This window comes from Ascaphus truei, chromosome 19 (genome assembly GCF_040206685.1).
Source record: "Ascaphus truei isolate aAscTru1 chromosome 19, aAscTru1.hap1, whole genome shotgun sequence".
In the NCBI taxonomy this organism is placed as follows: Eukaryota; Metazoa; Chordata; class Amphibia; order Anura; family Ascaphidae; genus Ascaphus; species Ascaphus truei.
The window spans coordinates 2,986,896-3,012,730 of NC_134501.1; the positions used below are offsets into that span (position 1 = coordinate 2,986,896).

General features: G+C 45.1%; 1 protein-coding gene across 5 annotated transcripts in view; it reads left to right on the top strand.

Moving 5' to 3' along the window:
• URI1 (URI1 prefoldin like chaperone) overlaps positions 1-25,835 on the top strand; it is a 70,716-nt gene that overhangs the window by 12,506 nt on the left and 32,375 nt on the right. For 3 of the 5 annotated variants that reach the window (XM_075576316.1, XM_075576313.1, XM_075576315.1), the window contains 2 exons: positions 17,774-17,808; positions 23,641-23,719. In XM_075576316.1, the coding sequence (XP_075432431.1) occupies positions 23,717-23,719 (3 nt within the window). In that variant the 5' untranslated portion in view covers positions 17,774-17,808; positions 23,641-23,716. Of the gene's footprint in view, positions 1-17,767; positions 17,809-23,640; positions 23,720-25,835 lie in introns of those variants that run through there. The other 2 variants (XM_075576317.1, XM_075576314.1) reach the window with 2 other exon arrangements.

Consider the following 25,835-nt stretch of genomic DNA (forward strand, 5'->3'; position numbering starts at 1 on the left):
GGGTGAAGGGCTGGGGGGGGGGGTGAAGGGCTGGGGGGGGGGGGTGAAGGGCATGGCTGGGGGGGGGGGAGTGAAGGGCATGGCTGGGGGGGGGGGGGTGAAGGGCATGGCCGGGGGGGGGTGAAGGGCATGGCCGGGGGGGGTGAAGGGCATGGCCGGGGGGGGTGAAGGGCATGGCCGGGGGGGGGTGAAGGGCATGGCCAGGGGGGGGGGGTGAAGGGCATGGCCAGGGGGGTTGAGGGTGAAGGGCATGGCCAGGGGGGGGGGGTGAAGGGCATGGCCAGGGGGGTTGGGGGTGAAGGGCATGGCCAGGGGGGGGGGGGGTGAAGGGCATGGCCAGGGGGGGGGGGGGTGAAGGGCATGGCCAGGGGGGGGGGGTGAAGGGCATGGCCAGGGGGGGGGGTGAAGGGCATGGCCAGGGGGGGGGGGGGTGAAGGGCATGGCCAGGGGGGGGGGGGTGAAGGGCCTGGCCGGGGGGGTGAAGGGCCGGGCCGGGGGGGTGAAGGGCTGGGCGGGGGGGGTTAAGGGCTTGGGAGGGGTGAAGGACCGGGGGGGGGGGTGAAGCGCCGGGGGGGGGGGGGGGTGAAGCGCCGGGCCGGGGTGAAAGATCCCTTCCCCTGCGGTAACTTACCTCGCACCGGGCCGCGCTCCTACTCGGGTTCCTCGGCGGTCTCCGTTCCCCCCGGCGAGGCGGAGCTGAGACGCTCAGGTCAGGAGGTGGTGTGGGCCGTGGCCCGTGCAGAGAGAGCCGGAGCAGCGCGCGCGGAGATGGTGAGCTGGGGGCGCGGCCTCTAGGCCTGAAGGTGCGAGCGTGCTCTGGGGGGAGAGGGGAGGGGGAGCACCGGGAGAGAGGGTGAGCACCGGGGGAGAGGGAGCACCGGGAGAGAGGGTGAGCACCGGGGGAGAGGGAGCACCGGGAGAGAGGGTGAGCACCGGGAGAGAGGGTGAGCACCGGGGGAGAGGGTGAGCACCGGGGGAGAGGGTGAGCACCGGGGAGAGGGTGAGCACCGGGGGAGAGGGTGAGCACCGGGGCAGAGGGAGCACCGGGAGAGAGGGTGATGTTGAGGTCCCGCGGAGTGGTGATAGGGGGAGGTTCGGTTGTTGCGGGCCAGCCGCGGGGGGGGGGGGGGTCAAGGCCGGGCAGCCGTTAAGGAGGGTGGAGTGTTTGTGTGTTGAGGAGGGTGGAGTGTGTGTGTGCTGAGGAGGGTGGAGTGAGTGAGTGAGTGAGTGAGTGTGAGTGTGTGTGTGTGTGTGTGTGTGTGTGTGTGTGTGTGTGTGTGTGCGCGCGTGTTGAGGAGGGTGGAGTGAGTGTGTGTTTTTTTGGCCCGTCACTCCGCCTCAGGCCAATGAGAGGTGTGCGGGGGCGGGCGGGCGGCCCAAGGGACCAATGAGATTTCCCTAGGGACACCGGACAGGCAGGCAGGCAGGCATGCATGCAGGCAGGCAGGCAGGCATACAGTGCTTTCACTAATATAGTATAAGATGAGCGTATGAAACAGTTACAGACCAGATTAAAGTGTGAGACAGCCTTAGATTTGAAAGTACTTAAGCTGGTGGTGGATATGAGAGTCTCTGGTAGGTTGTTCCAGTTTTGGGGTGCACGGAAGGAGAAGGAGGAACGTCCGGATACTTTGTTGAGTCTTGGGACCATGAATAGTCTTTTGGAGTCTGATCTCAGGTGATAGGTACTGCATGTGGTAGGGGTGAGGAGCTTTGGCCAAAGGGTTAAACTAAATTACCCCTTTTCAAGAGAATATATATGTATTGCACTGTATTTTTGTCACATTGGAAGTAGCTTTGGATATCTTTGTTTGTTTTTTGTTGTTGTAAACATCCTGGCTGTGTCTGGTAACAAGGAGAACAGCCGCAAAGCACACATGATTTGCGGCAAAAGTCTTGGAGGGTCCTCTGGCCAAGCTTCGCGAGTCCCTGGTTCAGGACAAGAGGCACATTCTGCTGTTAATGTGGAAGCTCCTCGCAGTGTGCCTTACCACTCATTCGGACTCTCCTACGGTGAGGTATTGTGGAGGTTACCGGTTCCGAGCTTCCTCCAAGCAAGACGACATGCTAATTTCATAACTCAATGCTGGGAGTGGAAGGGGGGGGCGAATTGGCTGACTTGTGGTGCCGGATCCCCAGCACCCTGCTCTTTGTAAGTCCTACGTGGGGGTGCCGCCAGGTCTGGGACAGCTGGGAGAGTTATCCAAGCTCTCCCCCGTCCGGCGGACGCGGAACCCCTGATCGCGGCCGCCACTCTCCCCCCCCCCCCCCCTCCCGCGAGATCCCTGTTATAACGCGGTCGCATTATGTGGATCCCAAGCACCACGTTATAATGGGGTTCAGCAGTATGTGTGTGTGTGTATATATTTATGTATATGAATATGTGTGTGTGTGTGTGTGTATATATATATATATATACGTGTGTGTGTGTGTGTGTGTGTGTGTGTGTGTGTGTGCACGCACGCGCACACACACACGTATGCCGAAGGGACGTTGTTACCGGGGGTAGGAGCTTCTCCCCACCCCCCCAGTTAGTTGCATTATGCCAGTGCCTGTGAATACTGTCCCGCTCCTCTCCTTACCCTGGGAATTAGTGATTAGCACAAAAGGAGCAGGGCAGTACAGCGGAGGGAGCGGGGAGTATTTCCGATCTACACATGCAACCTCTCATCTCTGCACTGAGGAGAGAGGTATAGGGAACTGCTGGGACAGGCAGCGGTTGGGGGGGCCGCATGGGGCCACCAAGGATCTAGCAGCTTCCTGGATCTCCTGTATTTTGTCTTCTCCCTGAAGGTCTGAACGTTGGATGGTATTTTCCTGTGTGCAATGTCATTCATATTGTTACATGGTGCAATGTCCCCAGTGAGTTGCTTGGCGTGATTAACGAGGCTTGCTCTTTGGGGAAAAATGCAGGACCGTGGGATGGCTGCAGCTGTTTCCTTTGCAAAAGGTTGGAGGTGTCTTGACTAAAGTAAAGGAAGGTAGAGGAAGTTTTGAGAGAGGAGCAAGCGAGAGTGATGCAGGTATAGAAAACCCGTAAAAAGTGGGGTAGAAAATGATAGACAAGGGCGCAAGATAGACTTTATCTCCGCTAAATATCTAGTAATCCTGTATAAACAGAATGTGAAACTGGGGCGCTCCCTACTAAATATGGCGTGTAGAAATGGAACGCCTGAGGACTCGTGTAAAACCAAAAAAGAAAAATATATACTGGCCCTTGTTGTATTGCTGCAGCTGGACCGTGAAGAAGATAAATCCCAGTATCTTCTTATGGCGGCAATAGAAATGTTGTATTGGTCAGCGCAAAGTGTTGAACTCAAAAAGATAAGAGATAATAAAATACACGAAATTAGTGCATGTATATGATGGACATAATTGTCCTAAGGTGGAATGAGGGGGGAGGGGGGAACCTGACGAAGCATCACTGCGAAACGTGTAGTTCCCTGCCGGAGCTCATTGTGTGAGGGACCTAGGCAGCCGCCGGACTTCCGGAAAAGATTCTCCCTCCCGGTCCCGCTGTCGGACGTGCTAGCGGGAGTAGAACTGGAAGAAGAAGGTCTGCCGGATAGACTTACGGCTGACGCTGGGCTGTTTGTTCACCTGTGTGTGAGTGTTTTACAGTTTCTATACTCTTTTGTTGTAATAAACTTTTATGTGCTACTAATCCAGGCTTTGCCCATTTCTTGGTATATGGGCACCTGGGAGAGGAGCTACTCACACACTACCCCATTGGGAAAGAAAGCTAAGACGTTACTGATCCCTACCAGATTGATGACATCATCCACTGAGGGAAGGGGCTCACACAAGGCCGTGTGAGTTTTATTTTCTAATAGTATTCCTCTATTATAGAGGAATTATTCCACTTCTTACATTCTCCTCTGAGGGTGGAGTCTCACATTAGGCCGTGTGAGTCGTTGAAACTTATGTTTTATGTTTCAAATATCTAGTATCACTTATTGTTTATTCACTCCTAGTTTCCCACCTCCCACTTTCCACCTCCTTCCCCCCCCCTCTCCTTCCCCTTCCCCCCCCCCCCCCCCTCATCCCACCTTAGGACAATTATGTCCATCATATACATGCACTAATTTCGTGTATTTTATTATCTCTTATCTTTTTGAGTTCAACACTTTGCGCTGACCAATACAACATTTCTAATCCTGTATAAAGCAAGGATAATAAAGCTAAGCTTTTAACCACACCGGTGCCAGTGTAATGTGCTAACTGCTACTTAAAGCCACTTTGTAAACAAACAGTCAGTCCTGTGTGTGGCCATATGAATTGCGGTAATCTCTCCCAACCGTGGTTTATATGGGATTCAGATGGCCCCTCCATATGACTTCTAGATGCTTAGTGGAAATTTTGACCAAGGCTATGGGAGGCATAACCTTACTAGAGGCCACGTAGTGAGATGCCTCTGATTTAATAGGAGCTCGTCTTATTTTATACAGTGGCCGAGGTATGTGCTTAAGTGGCAGCCAATTATTTCCCATCTACTTTACCCCTTGAATGCTAGAAGTTGCACTAAAGCTGCAAATAGGCTTAGACCGGGGGTGGCCAACTCAAGGGCCACCAGCAGGCCAGGTATTGGGGATATCCCTGCTTCAGCACAGGTGGCACAATCAGTGGCTCAATGGCTGTCAGAATGAGCAGGGATATCCCTAATTCCTGGCCTGCTTGTGGCCCTTGAGAACTAGAGTTGGCTCCTACTGGCTTAGAGCCTTGTCAGACATGCACATCCAATTAGTGGTACAGGACTGCCCTTTCCTAATACAGCTAGTGAAACTTAAGCAGATCGTAATGGTGTCGCTCAATACACATACAGCCCCAAGAAACCCACATTTATATTTAGTCTAGAGATGGGCAACATACCGATATATATGATAGTAATACCGTGTTAATAAAGAAATAAGTCAACACTGTAATTGTTTATCACCATAATATTATCAATCCACTTCGGGTGTGATTGACATTTTAGGGGCAGCTAAGGCTTTGCCTATAGTGACGGCGACACGATGGGTGACGTCGCTGTCGCCACCGGCGAAAGTTATGTTTCGCCGGTCGGCGGCATCGCGGGATTCCTGCAATTTGATTTGTTAAAGGGCCGTCACGTGACGCGACGGCAATGCTTTTGTTTTTGGGAGAATTTGCGTCGCCGGCACTATAAGCACGGCCTAATGCTGGGCAGTTTAAAAATGCACCAACTTCAAAGAAGGCAAAACTGCCAGTGTAAACAGGATCCAGCCCCCTTTCACATCTCTACCCCCCAAAAAATATCACTATGGTTGCCCCCTTCCTCTTAATCCAATACGTACCATTATCTCTGATGGTCAGAAGTAAGGAGGCCAGTATGGGTGTTATCATTTATTGTGAAATATAATCCATTTAATTTCACAACCTGTTAAATAATAGAGAACACATTCCGTTTTATTTCCAATGTTTTGTTCTGAATTTTGTTTTAAAGTTAATTAAAACAGTTTTTATTCATTTTTTCCCCCGATTTTAAATATGATTTATATTGTTATTATTGTGGGGAGATGTTTATTGCAGCCACCTCTCCTCCCCCCCTCATCCTTCCCTCCCTCCCCCTCTCCCCCCCTTTATCGTTTCAGGAGTTAAACAGTTCCTTTTAAAAAAAATAATTCGGAACTAAACCTACATGTGACCTTTACAATGGCGCGCAGAACAACTAGCTTATAAAGTAACACGAACTACAGCGCAGAATCCACTACCCTTCTATTTTCAATGCGGGGCAAATTCTTTTTCCATCTACAGTACACAACAATAATGAACCTCATCGTTTTGGGTTTACATGCGGACCTCATTTGATTAGTCTGAGTCATACTTGGGTAACGTGGCACCATGGTTGAGCAGTAATGCAATAGTTATGGGGTGCTCGCCTCCAGTGTTCACGCCACCCCCCTCTCCCCCCCCCCCCCCCCCCAACATGTCAGGTTTTAAGGATATTCCACCAGGGACTGATTGAGCCACCTGTGCTCAAGCAGGGATATCCTGAAAACATGACCTGTTCGAGTTGAGCCTCCCTGTAATCGTTCATGGAAACAAACGGCTTTAAGAAAGGACCACACATATATTTAGGGACTAATGTATCTGCTATTGTTGGGTTAATGATGACTTGTAGGGGAACCTCTCAAGCTGTTGCCCCCTGGTGGCCAAACGTGAAAATACTGCAGAATATTTTACATGTATTTTTTTCAGCCAGTGTTTTCTTGTGTACAAAACACAAATAAGATCTGTGCCATTACATGCGTTATATTATTTGTGAATTCATTTTTTGGGACTGCTGTTTAATCCCACCTGTAGACTAAAGCGTCAAATGACTGTGCAGGGTTATGTGACGTAATTTGACGCTGCGTTGCCATAGCGACGCGTCGCCTGAAGCCGTCTGAGTCACGGTAAGCGAGTTACAGAGGCTTCGAGCCTTCCCCCGGCATTTAATTTAAATACTTCGGGGAAGAGTGCGGGGGCCTCTGTAACCGCCGCGCCCCCCGGTTTGCGCAACGCTGCCTTAGGAGATGGAGTAGTTAGGAAAACCAAATGATAAGCCAATACTAAAGACTTCAGCATATTGGGTGAGTTATTAATTAATACCCCTCCAACTTTTTGGAAAAATAGCCAGAGCTTGGCTGTGGTTTTCTTTGGCAGCTGATATGTTTTGTTTTCATATAGCACTTGCACTGCAGACCTGACTTTGTACAACCATGTTTAGAATATGCAAAAGGGACCCAATAGGGATGGAAAGAACTCAAAAACTGATCTCGGATTTCCGGATTTCATACAGTGTACATGCAGCGATACTGAATGCAGTCCAGGAGACGCGCTCAGCAAGGATCGTGGGCAGGGTGCAGCAGCGTAGTTAGGAGTCATGATTCCACGGTCAGGGCGGTGCAGCAGCGTAGTTGGGGTCACAGTTCCAAGGGCAGAGTGCGGCAGCGTAGTTGGGGTCACAGTTCCAAGGGCAGAGTGCAGCAGCGTAGTTGGGGTCACAGTTCCAAGGGCAGAGTGCGGCAGCGTAGTTGGGGTCACAGTTCCAAGGGCAGAGTGCAGCAGCGTAGTTGGGGTCACAGTTCCAAGGGCAGAGTGCAGCAGCGTAGTTGGGGTCACAGTTCCAAGGGCAGAGTGCGGCAGCGTAGTTGGGGTCACAGTTCCAAGGGCAGAGTGCGGCAGCGTAGTTGGGGTCACAGTTCCAAGGGCAGAGTGCGGCAGCGTAGTTGGGGTCACAGTTCCAAGGGCAGAGTGCGGCAGCGTAGTTGGGGTCACAGTTCCAAGGGCAGAGTGCAGCAGCGTAGTTGGGGTCACAGTTCCAAGGGCAGAGTGCAGCAGCGTAGTTGGGGTCACAGTTCCAAGGGCAGAGTGCGGCAGCGTAGTTGGGGTCACAGTTCCAAGGGCAGAGTGCAGCAGCGTAGTTGGGGTCACAGTTCCAAGGGCAGAGTGCAGCAGCGTAGTTGGGGTCACAGTTCCAAGGGCAGAGTGCGGCAGCGTAGATGGGGTCACAGTTCTCAGGTCAGAGTAAGAGGCAAACGGGATCCAAGTCCTAGCAGAGGTTCAGGAAGGCAATGCGTAAGGATACAGGTTGGGTCCAGGAGCACAAGGTAAGAGGTACTTTGCTCGGGCAAAGGATTGATCACTCTGGTGAGCATTTCTTGGCCTAGACCAGGTGCAGACAATTACCAGTTCAAAGATGAAGCTACGGTAACCCCCTGTTTTGATTGGCCATATTGCTGCACCCGTGGAAGTCGGAAGCGTCCGTTGGTGCATCCGGCCACTCACCGTACAATATTGAAAACAAATAATTAATAGGGCGCTCCTTTGGGCTCGTATATTAGAGACTAGCACTTATATGTGACCTATATAGTGTAAATCCTAAACAATAAACAGTTCTATTTATTTATCAACAAATGTGAATTCAGGTAAATTAAATGAAGTATGAACCCAGTGAAAATAATATATATATATATATATATATATATATATATGCGCTATGCATCTTAACCCTGGCTGTGCTTAAAGCTGTGACCATGCAGCAAGCTTAAGCCTATAGGGAACCATGTTAAAAAAGGTTTTGAAGCAAAAGGTGACACTGTGTGCCCATTTGCATGCCATTTCCCAGAATCCCTTGCTGCAGTGGAAGTGCTGGGTGATAATGGTGAAAGTCGGGGTTGCAGACGTGTGTGTGTGTGTGTCAAACTTGACATGTCAAAGACAGAGCTGCTCCTACTTCCTCATAAACCTGGCCCTATTACCTCCTTCTAGGTTTCTGTTGGCAGCAGTATCATACACCCAGTATCACAAGCACGCTGCTTAGGGGGTCACACTTAACTCCTCTCTCACATTCTCCTCTCACATTCGCAATGTAGCGAAAACCTGTAATTTATTTTTTTTCCTTCGTAATATCACAAAGATACGCCCTTTCGTCTGTTACTCGACTGCTAAAACTCTGACATAGGCCCTCATTCTCTCCCTATGAGGTTTGGCAAAATCTGTTCCTGGTTTTCAGAGTCCAGTCCGGGATTTTGCTCTTGCTCGCCCACTGTGGCAGGATCGTCCATTTTTGCTCCTGGCAACTTCCTTTAAAAGGACAGCCCTGTAAGCAGGAAGTTGCCGGGGGAAAGTTCCAGTGCATGCAACGCGCTTACCTATTGTCTTCCTCGTTACCAGACCCGGCTTACGTACCTCGACTATCCTTGCCTTCAGCCTGCCTCGACCTCTGCATCCTCACCGACTATGCAACTCTGCTGCCAGCCCTGAGCTTCGGCTTACGACTCACTACTCTTATCAGGACTCTGTCCCTCGGCTCAGGTCTATTCTTTCACCTTCCTACCTCAACCCTGCGGGTCGCATCCTGCTTGAGACTAGCATCGTTATATTTTGCTCGGCCCAAATATGGACCCCGCTGAGGTAGGGCGAGCTGTTACCCTGCAAGGACAGTTCTTTGTGGATCATAAGCAACACCTCGCCCTACACGAGCAACAACTGGCACGGATGTGTGATGCGGTGCAGGACCAAGTCACCCACATAGGCACCCATCAGCCAGACTTGAAGGCGTCAGATGCGGCTCCGATTCCGCTTCCGGTATCCCCAGCGATCAGAGAACCTCGGATCCCGACTCCTCTACGGTCTGGTGGGGACCCTATGGCATGCAGGGGATTTCTTAATCAATGCTCTATCCAATTGGAATTGCAACCGCCCATATTCACCACACTCCGAGCCCGGGTGGCCTACATAATTTCTCTTCTCACTGACGAGGCACTGGCCTGGGCCTCCTCGCTTTTAGGAGAGGGATTCGCCCCATATCAGCGACTCCCCTGTCTTCATCCGTACTTTCAAATTGGTGTTTGACGCTTCAAGACGTGTATCTTTGGCTTCACTCCTGCAGATCCGCCAGGGAACTCGCAGGGTAGGCCAGTACGCCATTGAGTTTCGCACCCTCGCGGCCGAATAATGAAGCCCTAGTAGCGGCCTTTTGACAGGGACCCCTAAAAGATGAGTTGACCTGCAGGGATTTCCCTAGGGACCTAGAGGAATTAATTTCTCTCTGCATATGGATCGATCTCAGAATGTGGGAACGCCTGTCCGAGAAGTGCCGTGCGGATAAGGGTCCGACTACTTGGTTGGCCCCAAACTACGTTTCTCCGCCTCCTCCGTATGATGAGCCTATGCAGCAAGGTAACACCAGACTGTCAGAACAGGAGAGAAGTAGTAGGTCTACCTTGGGCTTGTGTCTGTATTGCGGGTCCCAGGGTCACCGGATCCGTGACTGCTCGATTGTTGTGGGATCAGGCAAACGCATGTGCTCAGTGAAGTTGGGGGCGCATTCGCTGGACATCATACCATCCCTCCTTCCTCTTGTGTCTTCCCAGATTCTTCTGCTGGTTTCCCTCTCATGGGGTTCTGCCTCAGTCTCCACATAGGCCTTCGTGGATTCTGGAGTGGCCGGTAATTTCCTTGATCTATTGTTCGCCAAGCAGCTAAAGCCCTCTCCCGCCTTAAACCTTTCGCACTGACTGCCACACACCTTTGGAATGCATTTCCCCTCAATATCTGACTTGTATACCTCTCCACCTTTTAATCACACCTCTTTAGCAAAGCATATGCGTAGCTCCGTGGCTTACACTATACTTTATACTTCGACCGTGGCCCCTTGCAGACACACTAGAACACCTTCCTAGTGTCTCTGTACATTCTTCCTACTTGCCAATTAGATTGTAAGTTCTTTGGGACAGTGACTTCTTTTCCTATTGTTACTTTTATGTCTGAAGCACTTATTCCCATTATGTGTTATTTATTTTACTATGTCACGTGTATTACTGCTGTGAAGCGCTATGTACATTAATGGTGCTTTATAAATAAAGACATACATACAAAGAAATGTACATCAAGTGTAACAGGCGTTTCATTGTCGGCTTAAGCAAGTTCTATTAGGAGATCAATGAATGATCTTTAAGGGTGACTTCCTCAGGGGTGGTCGGAATATACCTCAGAGAAACGATAGGAAGCAGATAGTGCACATAGTCTAAAAAAAATATTTTTTATCTTCAATTTCTAAAACCCATTAAAATGCGCCCCTGCAATGAGGCACAAATGTCAGTGTTTCTAGGAGTGCAATGTAACTGAGTAACAATTGGGTCTGTGTTGGCTCTGAACGTGCTCTCAGCGCTACGTTCAGTCGCTCGCGATCAGCCATGTCTCATCCGATTTGGCACTCCTGTGTCTTGCTACCTTCTCCGAATGGACTCGACGCGTTTCACAGTCTTCAGATAGTCTCTTTTTACCATGTATGTTCAGTTCGCTCATTGTAAAGATAATTGCATTTCAAAGATTTATGGATACAAATGACAATCGTATACTTTCTATCATGTACATAGATGTTAGGGGGGAAAAGTGATAGCATGACCATGTTAAACAATGCATCACATGCAGTGTACAAAACATCTAGTACTAACGGCATGTGGCAGGGGTGGCCAGTCCTCAAAGGTCACCAACAGGACAGGTTACCAGGATATCCCTGCTTCAGCACAAGTGGCTCAGCCTTTGATTGAGCCACCTGTGCTGAAGTAGGGATATCCTGGCAACCTGGCCCTTGAGGACTGGAGTTGAGCACCCCTGGCATATAGGCATACACTCATCAGCTGCTGTGCTGAACGAATACTGTATATTCCATGTTTTAATTAAAACGAATGGAATATAAGTTTCAGGCGCTGATTTTTATTTGTAGGAATACGGCTTATGGAAGAACATATGAACTATTGCCATTGGCCCTGTCTCTCAAAAAATATGCTTCATTTGCATATTTGCTAATTAAAGTAGCTTGTTGGAAACATTAAGTAGAATATCTTCTGTAACCTTTATCACTGTAGTTAATGGATATAGTCTAGCAAATCTCCTAGACGGCCCTTTAAATAATGTAAATGATTATGAATATGTAACTAGTTAATATGCAGCCATGAAAGGATTATCATGTTGAGGTTAATGAGTACGCTGCTCTTATGGTGTGTAAGGCTTTCAGCTCACTTCATGCATGGAGAAGCATGCGCTGGCAAAGGATATTAAAAAAATAAAATAGATCTACGTATGTATAAACAAAAAGTGTAAGGCCAGCGCATCATACCAAGTGACACAACACACAGTGCAACACCTCCGTGCTTATCTGCTCATGAAAAAGGGTCATTTAGTTAAACCTTTTGGCCAAAAGGTTATAAGCCGGCAGCCACGTCACGGCATGCCCAATCTGCAGGTCCTAACACTACCTGGCACAATTCTCATGTACCTCTCTTTTCTGCTGGAGGGAGACAGACCGTACTGGTTCTGTGATACACAGGATCATAACAACTGCTCATTGGAAAGTGGGGCGGGGCGAGCTTTAAACCCTGGGGAGGAGGGGCACACCTCCAAGCAACAACAGCTGCATAACCCATCAAGCTCCAGAACCCCCAACCCCACCCTCTCATCATAGTGTGTGTGTGTGTGTGTGTGTGTGTGTGTGTGTGTGTGTGTGTATATGTATATATGTGTGTTGCTCTGACCCTGAAGAAGGTCCCTCTACGGGACCGAAACGTTTAAAGTGTGCCATTTTTCACCAATAGACTTCTGTTTGAACATCATATCTGAGAGCTGCCTCTTGATTATTTCCAGGTAACATTTTATAGATATAGATAGATCTTTTAGCATGCAATGCTTTCACTGCAGCCAGGGATTCTGGGAAATGACATGCAAATGCTTGCTATAGTATGCATTTATAGAAGTCAACAAAAACATCTTCAGGGTGCTGGCGTTTCTCTGAGAGTACACCAAATAATACGTTTTAACCCTTTGAGTGTCATCTTGACAAAGGTCCAAGGCAGAAACATTGAGCCTGTATTACATTTTCTCCTTTTATATTAAGAGCTCTGGAGTGCTGACTATCGCTTCATCCTAACGCCACTCTCTGTGGAAGTCCTGAGCATCTCGGGCAGATTGCTGCGGAACTAGTGGGAGTGTGCACCTTTAAACCGGCCCCTGCATGGCGATCCTGTAATCACAGTCGGTGCTGAGGCGAAATCTGGGCCAGCCACGCGTTCAGCTCTCCATGACGTGGCCGACCCCATGACGTGGCTACGTGGGGCATTCAAAGGATTTAAAACCACTTTGATGCGCTGGACCTGTTTTTTGAGATCTTTGCGACGGATGCCGGGAATATAGCATGGAGCTGAACAACCGAGCTCTCAATCTCATATTGACTGTCACATCTGTGAATAATGTACAAAAACACCTGTCCCTTTGAGGTCAAAGAAAAGTATAAGTATATACATATACTGGCCTACTGGGGTCTCCTATTCCAGGAACCCCTAGTATCATTTGTGTAGGCACAGATCAAATATCTTTGATCTCTGCTCACACATCCATCAACTCTTAACCAGGTTGGTAATCTATGCAGCGGTGCGCAAACTGGGGGGTGCGAGACTGCCTGCGGGGGGGGGCACGCGGTTTACAGAGGCCCCGCCTGCTTCCCAAAGGGACTTAAATTAAGTGCCGGGGGAGCTGCAGGGCCTCTGTAAACCTTTACTTACCTTGGCTCCACACGCGTCGTCATGGCAACTCGGCGGCAAATGACGCCACGAGGGCATGTGACGTCACGTTGCTATGGCAACGTGACATCATGACACCTAAGCCAGGGTGAGGGGGGGGCGCGGGGGTGAGGTGACTGCCGGCAGGGGGGCGCAGGGAAAAAGGTTTGCGCCCCCCTGATCTAACCACATCATTACTCCTACCAACTGTCTGCATTTTATTCATGGTGTTTTTTAGTTATTACCTCCCCTCCCCCTCTCTCTGGTTTTCCTTCAGACTAGATTCCACCTAGGATAGCGAATATAATTATATTCTCTATCCAGCATTGTCTTCAATCCGGGGTTCACCTACTACAACTGGATTCACAGCGTGTCATTTAATTGTTTTTTTTTTAAAAGCCCTATATCTTATCGTTTATTCCAATTAAACAATTTTTAATCATTACAGCAATCATCCACTCAGGTGATAGAGTGCTTCTAGTTTGGCTGCTTCCTCTCGGTTATATACCTTTTCGAGGTCATCAAAGGCCAGCAGTTATACAGGCACTGCCAAAGGTCGCTGGTTCTTTGTTTCTTTCTGGCTGAATCATTTTGTCATAGTGAAGCTTATCTGTTTTCAGGCACTTGATTTAACAATCAGCCAGTAGCCGCTCTGCATGGCTAGCAGGGTTCATGTAATGGTGGATTTTCACAGCTCCCGCGCCCTGCTGGCCAATAGGAAGCTGTGACATCAGGTTCGGCTTCCTACAGGCACGTGTGACGCGGAGCTTTAAACCCCAGCTAGTCCAGCCGGAGCTGCTACCGGCACCCCGTATGGAGGTAATTATCTCTGGAAGCAGGGGGTCCCCTGAGCTGAAATTAATGGGGTTCAGCTCCGGAGACCCCCTGCTTCAATCCTAGGTTAAAAAAAAATGATATTGCCCCTTGGTTTGCTCTTGTAATGTGTTTTCGACTTTCTACGTCTAAATATGAAAAGCTACTGAACGTCATACTTTGAATATATCAGTATAAAAAAAATAAAAACACAATGTTACATGGCCGAGAACTTTCCGTATAATTCCAATGAACGTTTCTAAGTCAGACTGCTGCTTTAAAATAATGTCAGTACATAATGTTACTGAGAAGAAGGTATTGGAATAAACAGCTCCCTTATCAATAAGTGACAGAAAGCATTGATCTCTTGAGACACCAGTAACGTGATGGATTAATAAAGTGGCCACTGTAAAGGTACGCTTTCCAGCCTTTTCAATTTAATGTTTGATTACAATATGTTCTCATCAATGAGAAGTATGCCATATTTCAAGATGTGGGATTTCTAATCAGGTTAAAAGAGAATTAAATTCTGCAGCTTTGCAGCGTTTCAGAAAAGGCTCGGCATTATTTACGTGTTTAGGGATTGAGAACGGTGTTTGCTTGGAGGTGGAAGTGACGTGTACCTTTTTAGATTCAAGATCAAAAGTGTTGACAGATGTTCCGGCAGCCGTGCATAAATTCATTGTCGGTGACGGGAAATGGGCACCAGAGCGTCGTTTTGTGTTGGAGCAAAATGGCAGCTTCAAAGAGCAATCCTGATTAATTATCTTGTGGTCACGCCACATGGTATAGTCACATATGGATCATTTCTTTTTGAGCAACCAAGAAAATTTTAATTTTTGGTTTTTAAAGGAGAACTTGTGAAGTGACAACAACCAATTTATTAGCATTGATTTGTTTTATGGGTTCTGCATTAGTCAGTCTGCTGAGTCCGTTACGTAAACGGGCTGATTTCAGACCCCCTTCTTAAAGTAGCTGTATAGCCTGATCACCGTTCTTTCCTTTCATCATCGGCTTGCTTTCCTTCTTCCTTGGGAACCTGGTGTAGGTGGGGTCACCTTTAAACTAAGGACACCGTATTTTGGGCTAGATGCACTAAATTCATTAAGCCAAGGGTGGGCAACTCCACTTCCCAAGGGCCAACAGATTTTCAGGATATCCCTGCTTCAGCACAGGTGGCTCAATCAGTCTTCGACTGAACCACTGATTTAGCCACCTGTACTGAAGCAGGGATATCCTGGAAACCTGACCTGTTGGTGGCCCTTGAAGACTGGAGTTGCCCACGCCTGCACGAAGCTATTTAACCTAACGTTACACATGTAGGAGAGAGCGAAAGCGAATCACTTGTATGCGCTGCCCTCACAATTCCTATATTAAAACATAACATTAATACTGTACACTTAGATTTTAGGGATCATCAACAAATATATTATAAATTACTTGATTTCAAAAACTAACTAGCCCTATTGGGCAAAGTGATATTTGATATTTATATTGATTAATCGCAATTTATTGGGTAGCGGAGCCTAATAATTGCTCCATATAGCAAACGATTGTTGGTACTGGGGATATCCATTGCAACCCAAAGTGCGGACAAAAAGAAAGGCAGTTTTAATGGCGTGCAAGAGTATCTCAAGTAGTTTGATAACAAATTGGATACTGATATTGATGACCTAAATCAGGGGTCTCCAAACGCAGTCCTCAAGGGCCGCCAACAGGCCGGCTTTTATGGATACCCCTGTTTCAGCACAGGTGGGGCAGTCAAAGACTGAGCCACTGATTGAGCCACCTGTGCTGAAACTGAGATATCCATAAAAGCCGGCCTGTTGGCGGCCCGTGAGGACTGCGTTTGGAGACCCCTGTCCTAAATGAACGTTCGGTTAATCATAACGCCTATGCACTAAAACAAATAACCTAACATTAACAGCTGCCTAGGGGTCACACTCGACTCCTCTCTCACATTCGCCCCTCACATTCAAAACATTTCTAAAACTTATCGCTTTTTCCTCCGCAATATAACAAAGATACGCCCTTTCCTCTGTTGCTCGACTGCTAAAACTCTGACTCAGGCCCTCATTCTCTCCCGTCTTGATTACTGTAACCTCCTGCTGTCCGGCCTTCCTGCCTCTCACCTGTCTCCCCTACAATCTATCCTAAACGCTGCTGCCAGAATCACTCTACTCTTTCCTAGATCTGTCTCAGCATCTCCCCTCCTGAAATCCCTCTCCTGGCTTCCGATCAAATCCCGCATCTCACACTCCATTCTTCTCCTCACTTTTAAAGCTTTACACTCTTCTGCCCCTCCTTACATCTCAGCCCTAATTTCTCGCTATACACCATCCCGACTCTTGCGTTCTGCTCAAGGATGTCTTCTTTCTACCCCCTTTTTATCTTAAGCCCTCTCCCGCCTTAAACCTTTTTCACTGACTGCCCCACACCTCTGGAATGCCCTTCCCCTCAGTACCCGACTAGCACCCTCTCTATCCACCTTTAAGACCCACCTTAAGACACACTTGCTTAAAGAAGCATATGAATAGCACTGTGAATATTCTGAACACATGATACATAAAGCTTGGCCCCCTGCAGACGCACTTACCAGAACTCCCTCCTACTGTCTCTGTACGTTCTCCCTACCTACCAATTAGATTGTAAGCTCCTCGGGGCAGGGACTCCTCTTCCTTAATGTTATGTCTATGTCTAAAGCACTTATTCCCATGATCTGTTATTTATATTATCTGTTAGTTATTCGATTACCACATGTATTACTACTGTGAAGCGCTATGTACATTAATGGCGCTATATAAATAAAGACATACAATACAATACAATTAACCCAATACTCCTTAAATAATGTACATACAATTTCTCCGTCTGTACGTGCTAATGAGATTCAAAAGAGACGTCCCCCTGTAACATCGCATATCCACTAAAGGCCGTTCAGGTTGGCACAGGGATTTAACCTGACGTTATTTAGGCCATAATAACGTCTGTTTCTATTTGCGGTAATGTTATTTGCACTGATTTAACATCTGGGCCTTAGAATGCATGATGGGCAAAATGCATTAAAAAATAATCCCTCACTGTTGAATGTTAATTAAAAAACAACAACTTTTCTATAAACCCTTTTTAGTAACAGAGGGACATGCAATGCACGAACACCACGGGTACAACAAGGGTTAACATTGTAATTGAAAAACGTATGTGCAAAGTCGGATCTCCTCCTTTTTATATGTGATTTAGCTCATCTGGATAAATGATCTAATTTTACTTGCAGTAAAATATTATAATAATTGCTATTAGGGGCATGGTTTGCATTTCCTAGTTAAAGATATACATGTATAGCATATTAAGAGTTCTATTATTCCTAATATGTGTACTGCTAAGGAACGCCTTTCTGTGTTTAATTGTTAGCACGCGTCATTTAGTTTTAGCATTCCACTTTTGTTTCTGTTATTTACTTGCTAAACTAATACGAATACCAAAAAGCTAAGGTTGGCATTCCTGAGTGAGGCATTTTTGTCCTCTAAGAAGATCTTTTGTTATCCAAATCGCCTGTTTTTATTGACTGTACAAAAGAAGATGCACCACAAATGGAAATGCTCTGTTCTCAGATATTTCTCTCCATGTCATATCACTTGACATCACCCGAGCTAAGATACCGCTCTGAAATAGCAAACAGAAAGACATTACATTGTCTGTGCTGTTATCTGCTGTGATAAAGCAGCATTCTGCTTCCCAAACTAACGGCCCCTAGTCATAGCTTTGACAAATAAAAATGGGTAAGGGGGAGTTTGGGAATCAGTAAAGCTTTACTGGTTGTGTTCCTGACACATTGACATTGCTGCTGTGTACTTTTTGCCTTGTTTTTATTCACAAGCTGTTATCTGTTTTCATGACAGGTGGTCAGTAGCTGCCAGGACAAAATCCAGCACTGGTAAGTGAAACATGTCTGAATGCATGTGTAAAATACGGCTAAAATAACCTTTGCAGATTTTCTCGCTGCATAATTATTCAAATAACATAAACACACACATGCTACTAGGGCTTCCCCCTCCTAGGGATATGCTTCGTGCTACCATAGTGGCAATCCCAAAAAGAGGGGAAAGATTCTCTGTTGTGCTCTAGCTAAAGACCTATTTCACTGTTAAATACTGATCTAAAACTATACGCAAAGATCTTAGCCAACAGATTAAATAATATCCTCCCTAAATTGGTTCATCCGGACCAGGTGGGGTTCGTCCTGGGCAGACAAGCCCTTAACAACACAAGAAGGACGGTGAATTTAATACACGTAGCAAAACACACAAAGTGCCCATCTCTATTACTCTCTTTAGACGCAGAAAAAGCGTTCGATCGATTAGACTGGCAGTTTGTCAGCTACGCTTTCGCAGATGGGATTCATAGCCAAAATATTAAATAGCATAAACACACTACACTCCACACCAACAGCCACGGTGAGGACGAACAACTCCTTGTCTGATCCCTTTTCAATATCAAATGGAACTAGACAGGGTTGTCCGCTGTCACCTTTGTTGTTTGCCTTAGCCATAGAACCGGATAAGGATGAATCCCAATGTTGCGGGTATTCCTGTTGGTCAGGAAGAATTCAAAATAGCTCTTTTTGCAGACGATATACTATTGACGCTCTCAAAACCTTTCACATCCCTCCCTAACCTTTTCATGATCTATCAGATTTCGGCTCCCTTTCAGGTTATAAAATTAATCATTCCAAATCCATGGCCCTTAGCTTAAATCTCCCTAAAGAATTAGTAAAATTACTCCAACTAAATTTCGACTTTAAATGGAATTCGAACCATATTAAATATCTAGGGGTCCAATTAACAAAAGATTACTCAACTTTATACAACGCAAATTTTAAACCCTTTTTCGACCAGATAGTTAGGGATTTAACCACTTGGAATCCATATATAATATCCTGGTTTGGGAGAATAATCACCATTAAAATGAATATTTTACCCAGACTCCTCTATCTCTTCCAAACTCTCCCGGTTAAAATCTGTCAGACAGACCTAAATAATACACAGAAGAAAATGTTGAAGTTTGTCTGGCAAAATAAGCGACCCAGAGTTCGTAAAGATATTCTTTATAAATCCAAATCAGAAGGAGGCTTAGCTCTCCCGAACTTACAAAACTACTATAGATCTGCACACCTAGGGCAACTTATTAGCTGGCATTCAAACCCAACCGAAAGGAGGTGGGTCGAGATAGAGGATTTGATTTGTTCCCCATGTAAAATAAAGAACCTATTCTGGCTCAATAAAAAGTCTAGACCACCTGAGACCTACAAGAACCCGGTGATATCCTTTTCCTGTAATCTCTGGGATTCCCTCAAAACCAAGTTCCAACTAACTGGTACCCCTTCCCTTATGCAACCACTATTCTCAGACTCCTCCCTTCCTTTTTGCACAGGAAACCCGCACTCCCATACCTGGGTTCAAAAAGGACTCACAAGAGTTAAGGATATCCTCACCCAAGGGAAAGTCCCCCCATTCGCTTCGTTACAAACAAACCATGATATCTCCTCCTCCGAATTCTTCAGATTTCTGCAGGTTAGGCATTATATCCAATCAATCTACAAGCCAAATCAACCCCATGCTTTAACTTTGTTTGAGGAATGGTGTCTACACCAGCCCCACACAAAGGGCATTATCTCCAGAATATATCACAGTTTATCCTCTATCAAGAGCAGCCAAACCCCCGATAACTATATGGTATCCTGGGAAAAGGATCATAACGTCTGTATAGATCTCGATATCTGGGAAGCTGCTTTCAAAAATTCATCATGCGTTGTAATTAAGGAGAATATTTACAAGTTAATATTCAGATGGCCAGGTTACACTATTTTCTCCCAGGCGTTTCCCCTCTGTGCTGGCGTGGTTGTGGTGAAGTGGGGAATATACTGCACATGTTTTTGTCATGTCCCAAAATCCAACAAACATGGATGGAAGTATTCACCTTAATACACAAGATACCAGAAATCTCTGTCCCACACGACCCAGTATATATATTGCTAGGAAAACCAATGGCCAATATCTCCAAAAAAAAAAGCTAGAGTAATATCCCAAATTTTAAACGCTACACGGTGTACAATTGCCACAAATTGGAAACAACCGCCCCCCCCCATCCTTAAATCAAATAAACAACAAAATTTGGCATATAGTCTATATGGAAAAACTCTCAGCCTATCTGAACGGCTCTACCTCGCAATTCTCCGAGACTTGGGCTCCTTGGTTCCGCCATGCAGGTATATCCCCATATATAGACTAGAATACTTTGAACAGAGTGATACATGTGGTATTTAAATTGTTGTGTACAGTGCTATATTGGTACAAATGCTGCCCCTTCCCCCCCCTCCCCGATCTCCCTCTCTTCTATTGTTCCACAACCAGTTTATTTGTATTACTGTATCCCCCCCTTTTCTGTGTTGTATGTTTTGTTTACCTTATTTTGTATGTACAAAAATGCTCAATAAAAAAATTTAAGTAATAAAAAAACAAAAAAAAAAACATAAACACATATAACTGCAGTAGTAGTACATATTTCTTGACGCCAAGGCTCTTCAACTTTCTAAAAGGGCCTGAAAAAAGAAGAAAAAAAACCTATCTATATCTATCAACACAGAGATTGAAACAGCGCCTAATTATATAGCATATATAAAAGCTCTACACCTAACCCTAATGTAATAACAATATGTTTTGGTACACCTGTGAAGGATATGCCCCTAAGATCAATAAAGTATAATAATAATAACCTATAGTTCAATGGGTACAATGACTTAAATAATAGCAGTGATACTACTTCACCCTGATGGTCATTCTGACGAAATGTGTAAGTTGCCACTTCACTGAGCGCAAGCTGTGAAGCAGAGAGCTGAGAAAGCAAAGGATGCAAGCCGCAAGTACCGACGTGCGCCGGGCTACTTTGTGGAGGAGTTCTTGTTGCCGGGGGAGCCGAATTGGAGGCGACACATTGCATACATCCCACACCCGGGGATTGCATACATCCCACATCCGACTAAAAACCCACCACCAATTATTTGCTTTCTGTGTGCTACATTGAAACAAAGGCTTAAAAAAAATTGGGGCTTACAACTTAGACTGTGTGTGCGCAAAGTAACATACCGTGGCGATGAAAAGTTTGTGAACCCCTTGGGATTTTCACATATTTCAAACCTAAAATGTTATTAGATCTTAATGCAAGTCCTGATAATAGATAACCTGATCAAACAAATTATACAAAACAATACTTTTTCAACATTTATTTAACCACAAATGATTCAACATTCAATGTCCGTGTGTGAGAAAGTATGTGACTCTAGTGCAGCAATTACTTCACCTGCGCGTGTCCTGTAACTGCAGGTCAGTCTCTCACATCGGGTTTTAGGCACTTTGGCCCATTCCTCCTTACAGAACTGCTGCAGCTCAGTGACATTTGAAGGCTTCCTTGCATGAACGGCTCATTTCAGGTCCTGCCACAACGTTTCCATGGGGTTTACGTCCGGACTTTGACTGGGCCATTCTAAAAGCGGAATTTCTTCTTCTGCAGCCGTTCTTTTGTAGATCTGCTTGTATGTTTAGGATCATTGTCTTGCTGCATGACCCACTTTTGGTTCGGCTTCAGCTCACAGACAGATGGCTTGACATTCTCCCCTGAATCTGTATTCGACTCTTCAGATACAATGCAAAATCATGGTTGTGTCAATGATGGTAAGCCGTCCAGAGGCAGCAGAGCAGCCCCAAACCATCAGTCCCACCACCATGATTGACAGTTGGGATTAGGTTCTTCTGTTCGAACTCAGTGTTTGGTTTTCGCAAAACATAATGTTTCTCATTGATGCTAAAAAGTTCTACGTTTGACTCATCTGTCCAGAGAACATAGTTCCAGAAGTCAATGACTAAACCACATATTTAGCCACCTGTGCTGAAGCAGGGATATCCTTAAAACTTGACCTGTTGGTGGCTCTTGAGGACTGGAGGTGGCCACTCCTGGTATAGACAGTTTTGGATGTAAATGCGTGTGTGTTTCATTGTGTTCTTTTGTTGTGTTAAAGGAACTTTGCATGTTCCAACAAAACATGCCTCAGTAAGAAAGGAATTGTGCAGTTAAATAAATAAGATACTGCAGTTATTAACAATATATATCTATTAATTGTGTGGGTGTTTGTTAAACAAGGATCAGTCCCACCAACTGATGATAATATTCCAATGTTACAAAAAACAGGGCCCACCAATTAGCTTTTAAAATCAATACAAAAAAGCTTACATACTGTATTTGTTGTAGTTAGATTAAATGCAGCTGACATTCCTTACTTGACCTCGATCATGGGGAGACTACTTGCTTTTCGTGTGCTCAACTCCGGTCCTGAAGCCCCCCCCACCACCCCCTCCCTTGCTGGGATATTCTGAAACCTGGCCTGTAGGGAGGGCTTGAGGACTGGAGTTGAGCACCCCTATGTTAACACACTTTTTTTCCATCTTATGCTTTGACCTATAAAATACATACAAACTCACGTTGGTCAGTATCGGGGCTCTCTACTAATTCATAGCTTGTTTGAAGTTAAGATTTCAGACCTAAACGTCATATATGCTATGAAATCTTAAATGTGTCATTTTTTATTTCATGTGGGTTAGTGCACAATTATATTACTTTTCCAATAAGTGTTAAATGGGATATATATTCCCAGAATCTGCATGTCATTTCCCAGAATCCCTTGCTGCAGTGGAAGTGCTGTATGCTGGGTGATAATGGGGAAAGGCGGGGTTCCAGACCTGCCTAAGACATGCAGATGAGCATACAGCTATATTTGCATATTTGCTTTCCTGTGGAGGGTTTTTGTCACTTTTTTTACTCACCATAACTTAACTCAGTATTATATATATATATATATATATATATATATATATATATATATCTATATCCCCCCACACCACATGTGCACACACCACACACATACCACACACATACCACACACATACCACACACACACACTACATAAATCCTTTCTAACTTTGCAGCTCTCCTTTAGTGGCATTCATACCACGTAAGTCGGTCCCTTGAACTTTGGTGGAATTCATATAGCATGTTGCCTTCAAGCAGCAGAAATCCAAAATGGCAATGCCACAGAAAGCCTTGTGCTTACAGCTTAGCAATTCCATAGTGACTAACGTTTCCTATTAAAACCTTTTTAAATATTAAAAGTCAACTGGATGCTAACCATTGACGTGGAAAAATGAAAGCAAAATGAGTGTCTGCTGCTTTAATTCATCGTTATGGAGGAGTTGCAGCAGAGATGGGCAGTAGGAGGTAGTTTCCTATTACATGAAAACATATTTTTCACGGTGTATCAACCTTTGGTTTGTTCCAGTGTAACAGTAAATGCATACACCTATGTACTGTATGTGTTAGTGTAAATTACACATACGGGTGTGTATGTGTATATATATATTTTTTAACTATATGTATTTTTTTAATTAAGCATTCATTAATGTGTTGTTTTTTTCCAATGTTGTGCAATCTTTGACATGCTAAGGTGTTCTAAAAACGAGCTTTGTAGATGTTATTAGTATGAATCGTAAGTGAGATGCTGGGGCTGTTGGAATATACGACTGTGGTTACCACTCTATATAGACCGTCTTCGCTGGGTTAAATCCAATCACACGTTGCATACTATAATGTGAGGTCTTTTTAGCCAAGCATTGTGTTTTAAAGAGCAGTTTTTAACCACTATAAATACTTTTCTTCATAGGAACAAGGTAGAAAGTGATTATGATGCACTCCAGGAGCGACTTGGCACGTTGCCCGACAAACTATCATACGATGTCATGGTATGTAAAGCGTGTGTTATCGTTTATATTCTTAATGTCTTTCAGTGGTTGACATAACCTTTGGAAATTAAGTACATCATTATGTAGTGCCATAATCTGCCAAATACCTGCGTTTAATATGGAGATGCTTCTTATTGTGACGCTTGGTTTCTAATAAAGTTTTGAAATGACCTTTCTAGTTTACGAATGGAAGGAGTGAGACTGTATTGTTGATTTATATCTTTCATTTTTAAACTATTTTGGTTTCTTTGTTGTCTTTATTTAAATCCTTTTATAGCAAATCTTCTGTGGACTGATGCTAATTTAATAATAATAATTAATAATAATTTGGCTCTGTTCAGTAATATATTTATATGTCCTTGTAACATCTGTAAGAATGCTAGATCTGGATATATCGATCAGCTTCCAGTGATTATACATATCCAATGGACAACAGGTGAGGGCGGCCTAAAGTGAATGCTGAACTGTTTCAAACCCCACCAGCAGTTCAAGGGTTACATTTTAAGCGATGTTTATACAATCCAAAACTTGGAAATTCAGATTTTTAAACCTATTGATCCATCAGTTTGATCTTCTTCCTCGCCAAATAAAATTCCATGTTGATCGCTAGAAAACAGCATGTAAAAGAGGGGGCGGGGGGAGCCCATGTCGCTCTGTTTACCTTGAACAATAACCCGGAATTTCCTCCAGTTCTCCGCAAATAAAAATATCCCTTGTGAGCACATTCGCATGTGTCTGCAATCCTGCTTTTTGCCATTATCGCCTAGCATATAGTGTTTCCACTGCAACCAGGGATTCTGGGAAATCAGCAAATGAGCGCTTGGTGTCCTCTTTAACTTCAAATCCATTTAACATGGACCCTATAAGATTACGCCTGCCACATAACACATCTTTGCAGCACAGACGGGGTTACAGAAGTTCAGAGCTTGTTAACCTACTCACCTTTTAGGTCTCATCAGCTCGGATAGATTTCGACCACACAAGTTATGGTGGGTAAAAAAGTGACAAACCTTCCACCGTACAGCAAATAAAAATCCCACATGTGAGCATATTCACACGTCTCGGACAGATCTGCAATGCTGTCCTTCCCCTTTATCTCTTAGCATACAGTGCTTCCACTGCAGCAAGAGATTCTGGGAAATGACATGCAACTCTCAAAAATCCACTTTTTGGTTTGAGGTCAAACGAAAGAGTTTATAGATAATCAAAATCGGGAAGTCCTTCGAACAATTACTGTAAGATAATTTTACCCTTCCTAATAAACAATTTTGAGTATGTTCTATTAAGACACTTTTTCAGAGTCTCTGGAAGTTACATCTTCATATTTGATTTGCAAAAAATCCTCCAAATTTAAAATAATCTCTTTATATGCTCTCCAAGTTTCCCTCCAAGCAAACTCCGTATGAGCCAATACTCCAATTGCATAGAGAAAAGACCTTGCAGATTTCCTGGAATGGAACACTTGTTTGGAAAATGACACCAATACGTTGAAATGTTTTATCTTCAGCCTTACAAGAAATTTATATCATCTTAATTAGAGCATTTTCCCATGGCAAAAATCTCTCCGTAAGAAAGCAAAAGGGCTGGAGGAAGTCCAAAATGTAAATACCATAAAGCAAATGTGATACGTTGCTACCGGTCCTGTATTAAAATAGTAACATTCTGGCACAAAGTTACTCTGTTCCTAATACCTACATTACTTTTACTATGGATTATAAATATTTAATGTAGGGAAACAATGGGGGGAGAGACTGGGAAAGACAAATGACTATGAAGATACAGTACCGGCTGTCCCGACATTTACACTCCCACTGAAAAAACGTTGATCCTTAGATACTGGTTGAGGTCCAGCCTACCCTTCATCAAAGACCTAAAAGCAGGCATTTTAGAAATGATTCAACTTGAAAGAATTGATGTAATGAATGACATAGAAAAGGTGCTGGGACATCTTCCAAAAAAATGGGAGGTATATTTGGACTCCCTGATGAGAAAAACACTCACTGTATTTAGGGAACATCTTTGAGGGAACAGAATGGATGCTTCTGACAAGTTGAAGGAAATAGAGACAGACAGAGAGGTAACCATGGAATAATCTGAAAGTCTAATTACTTCTTAT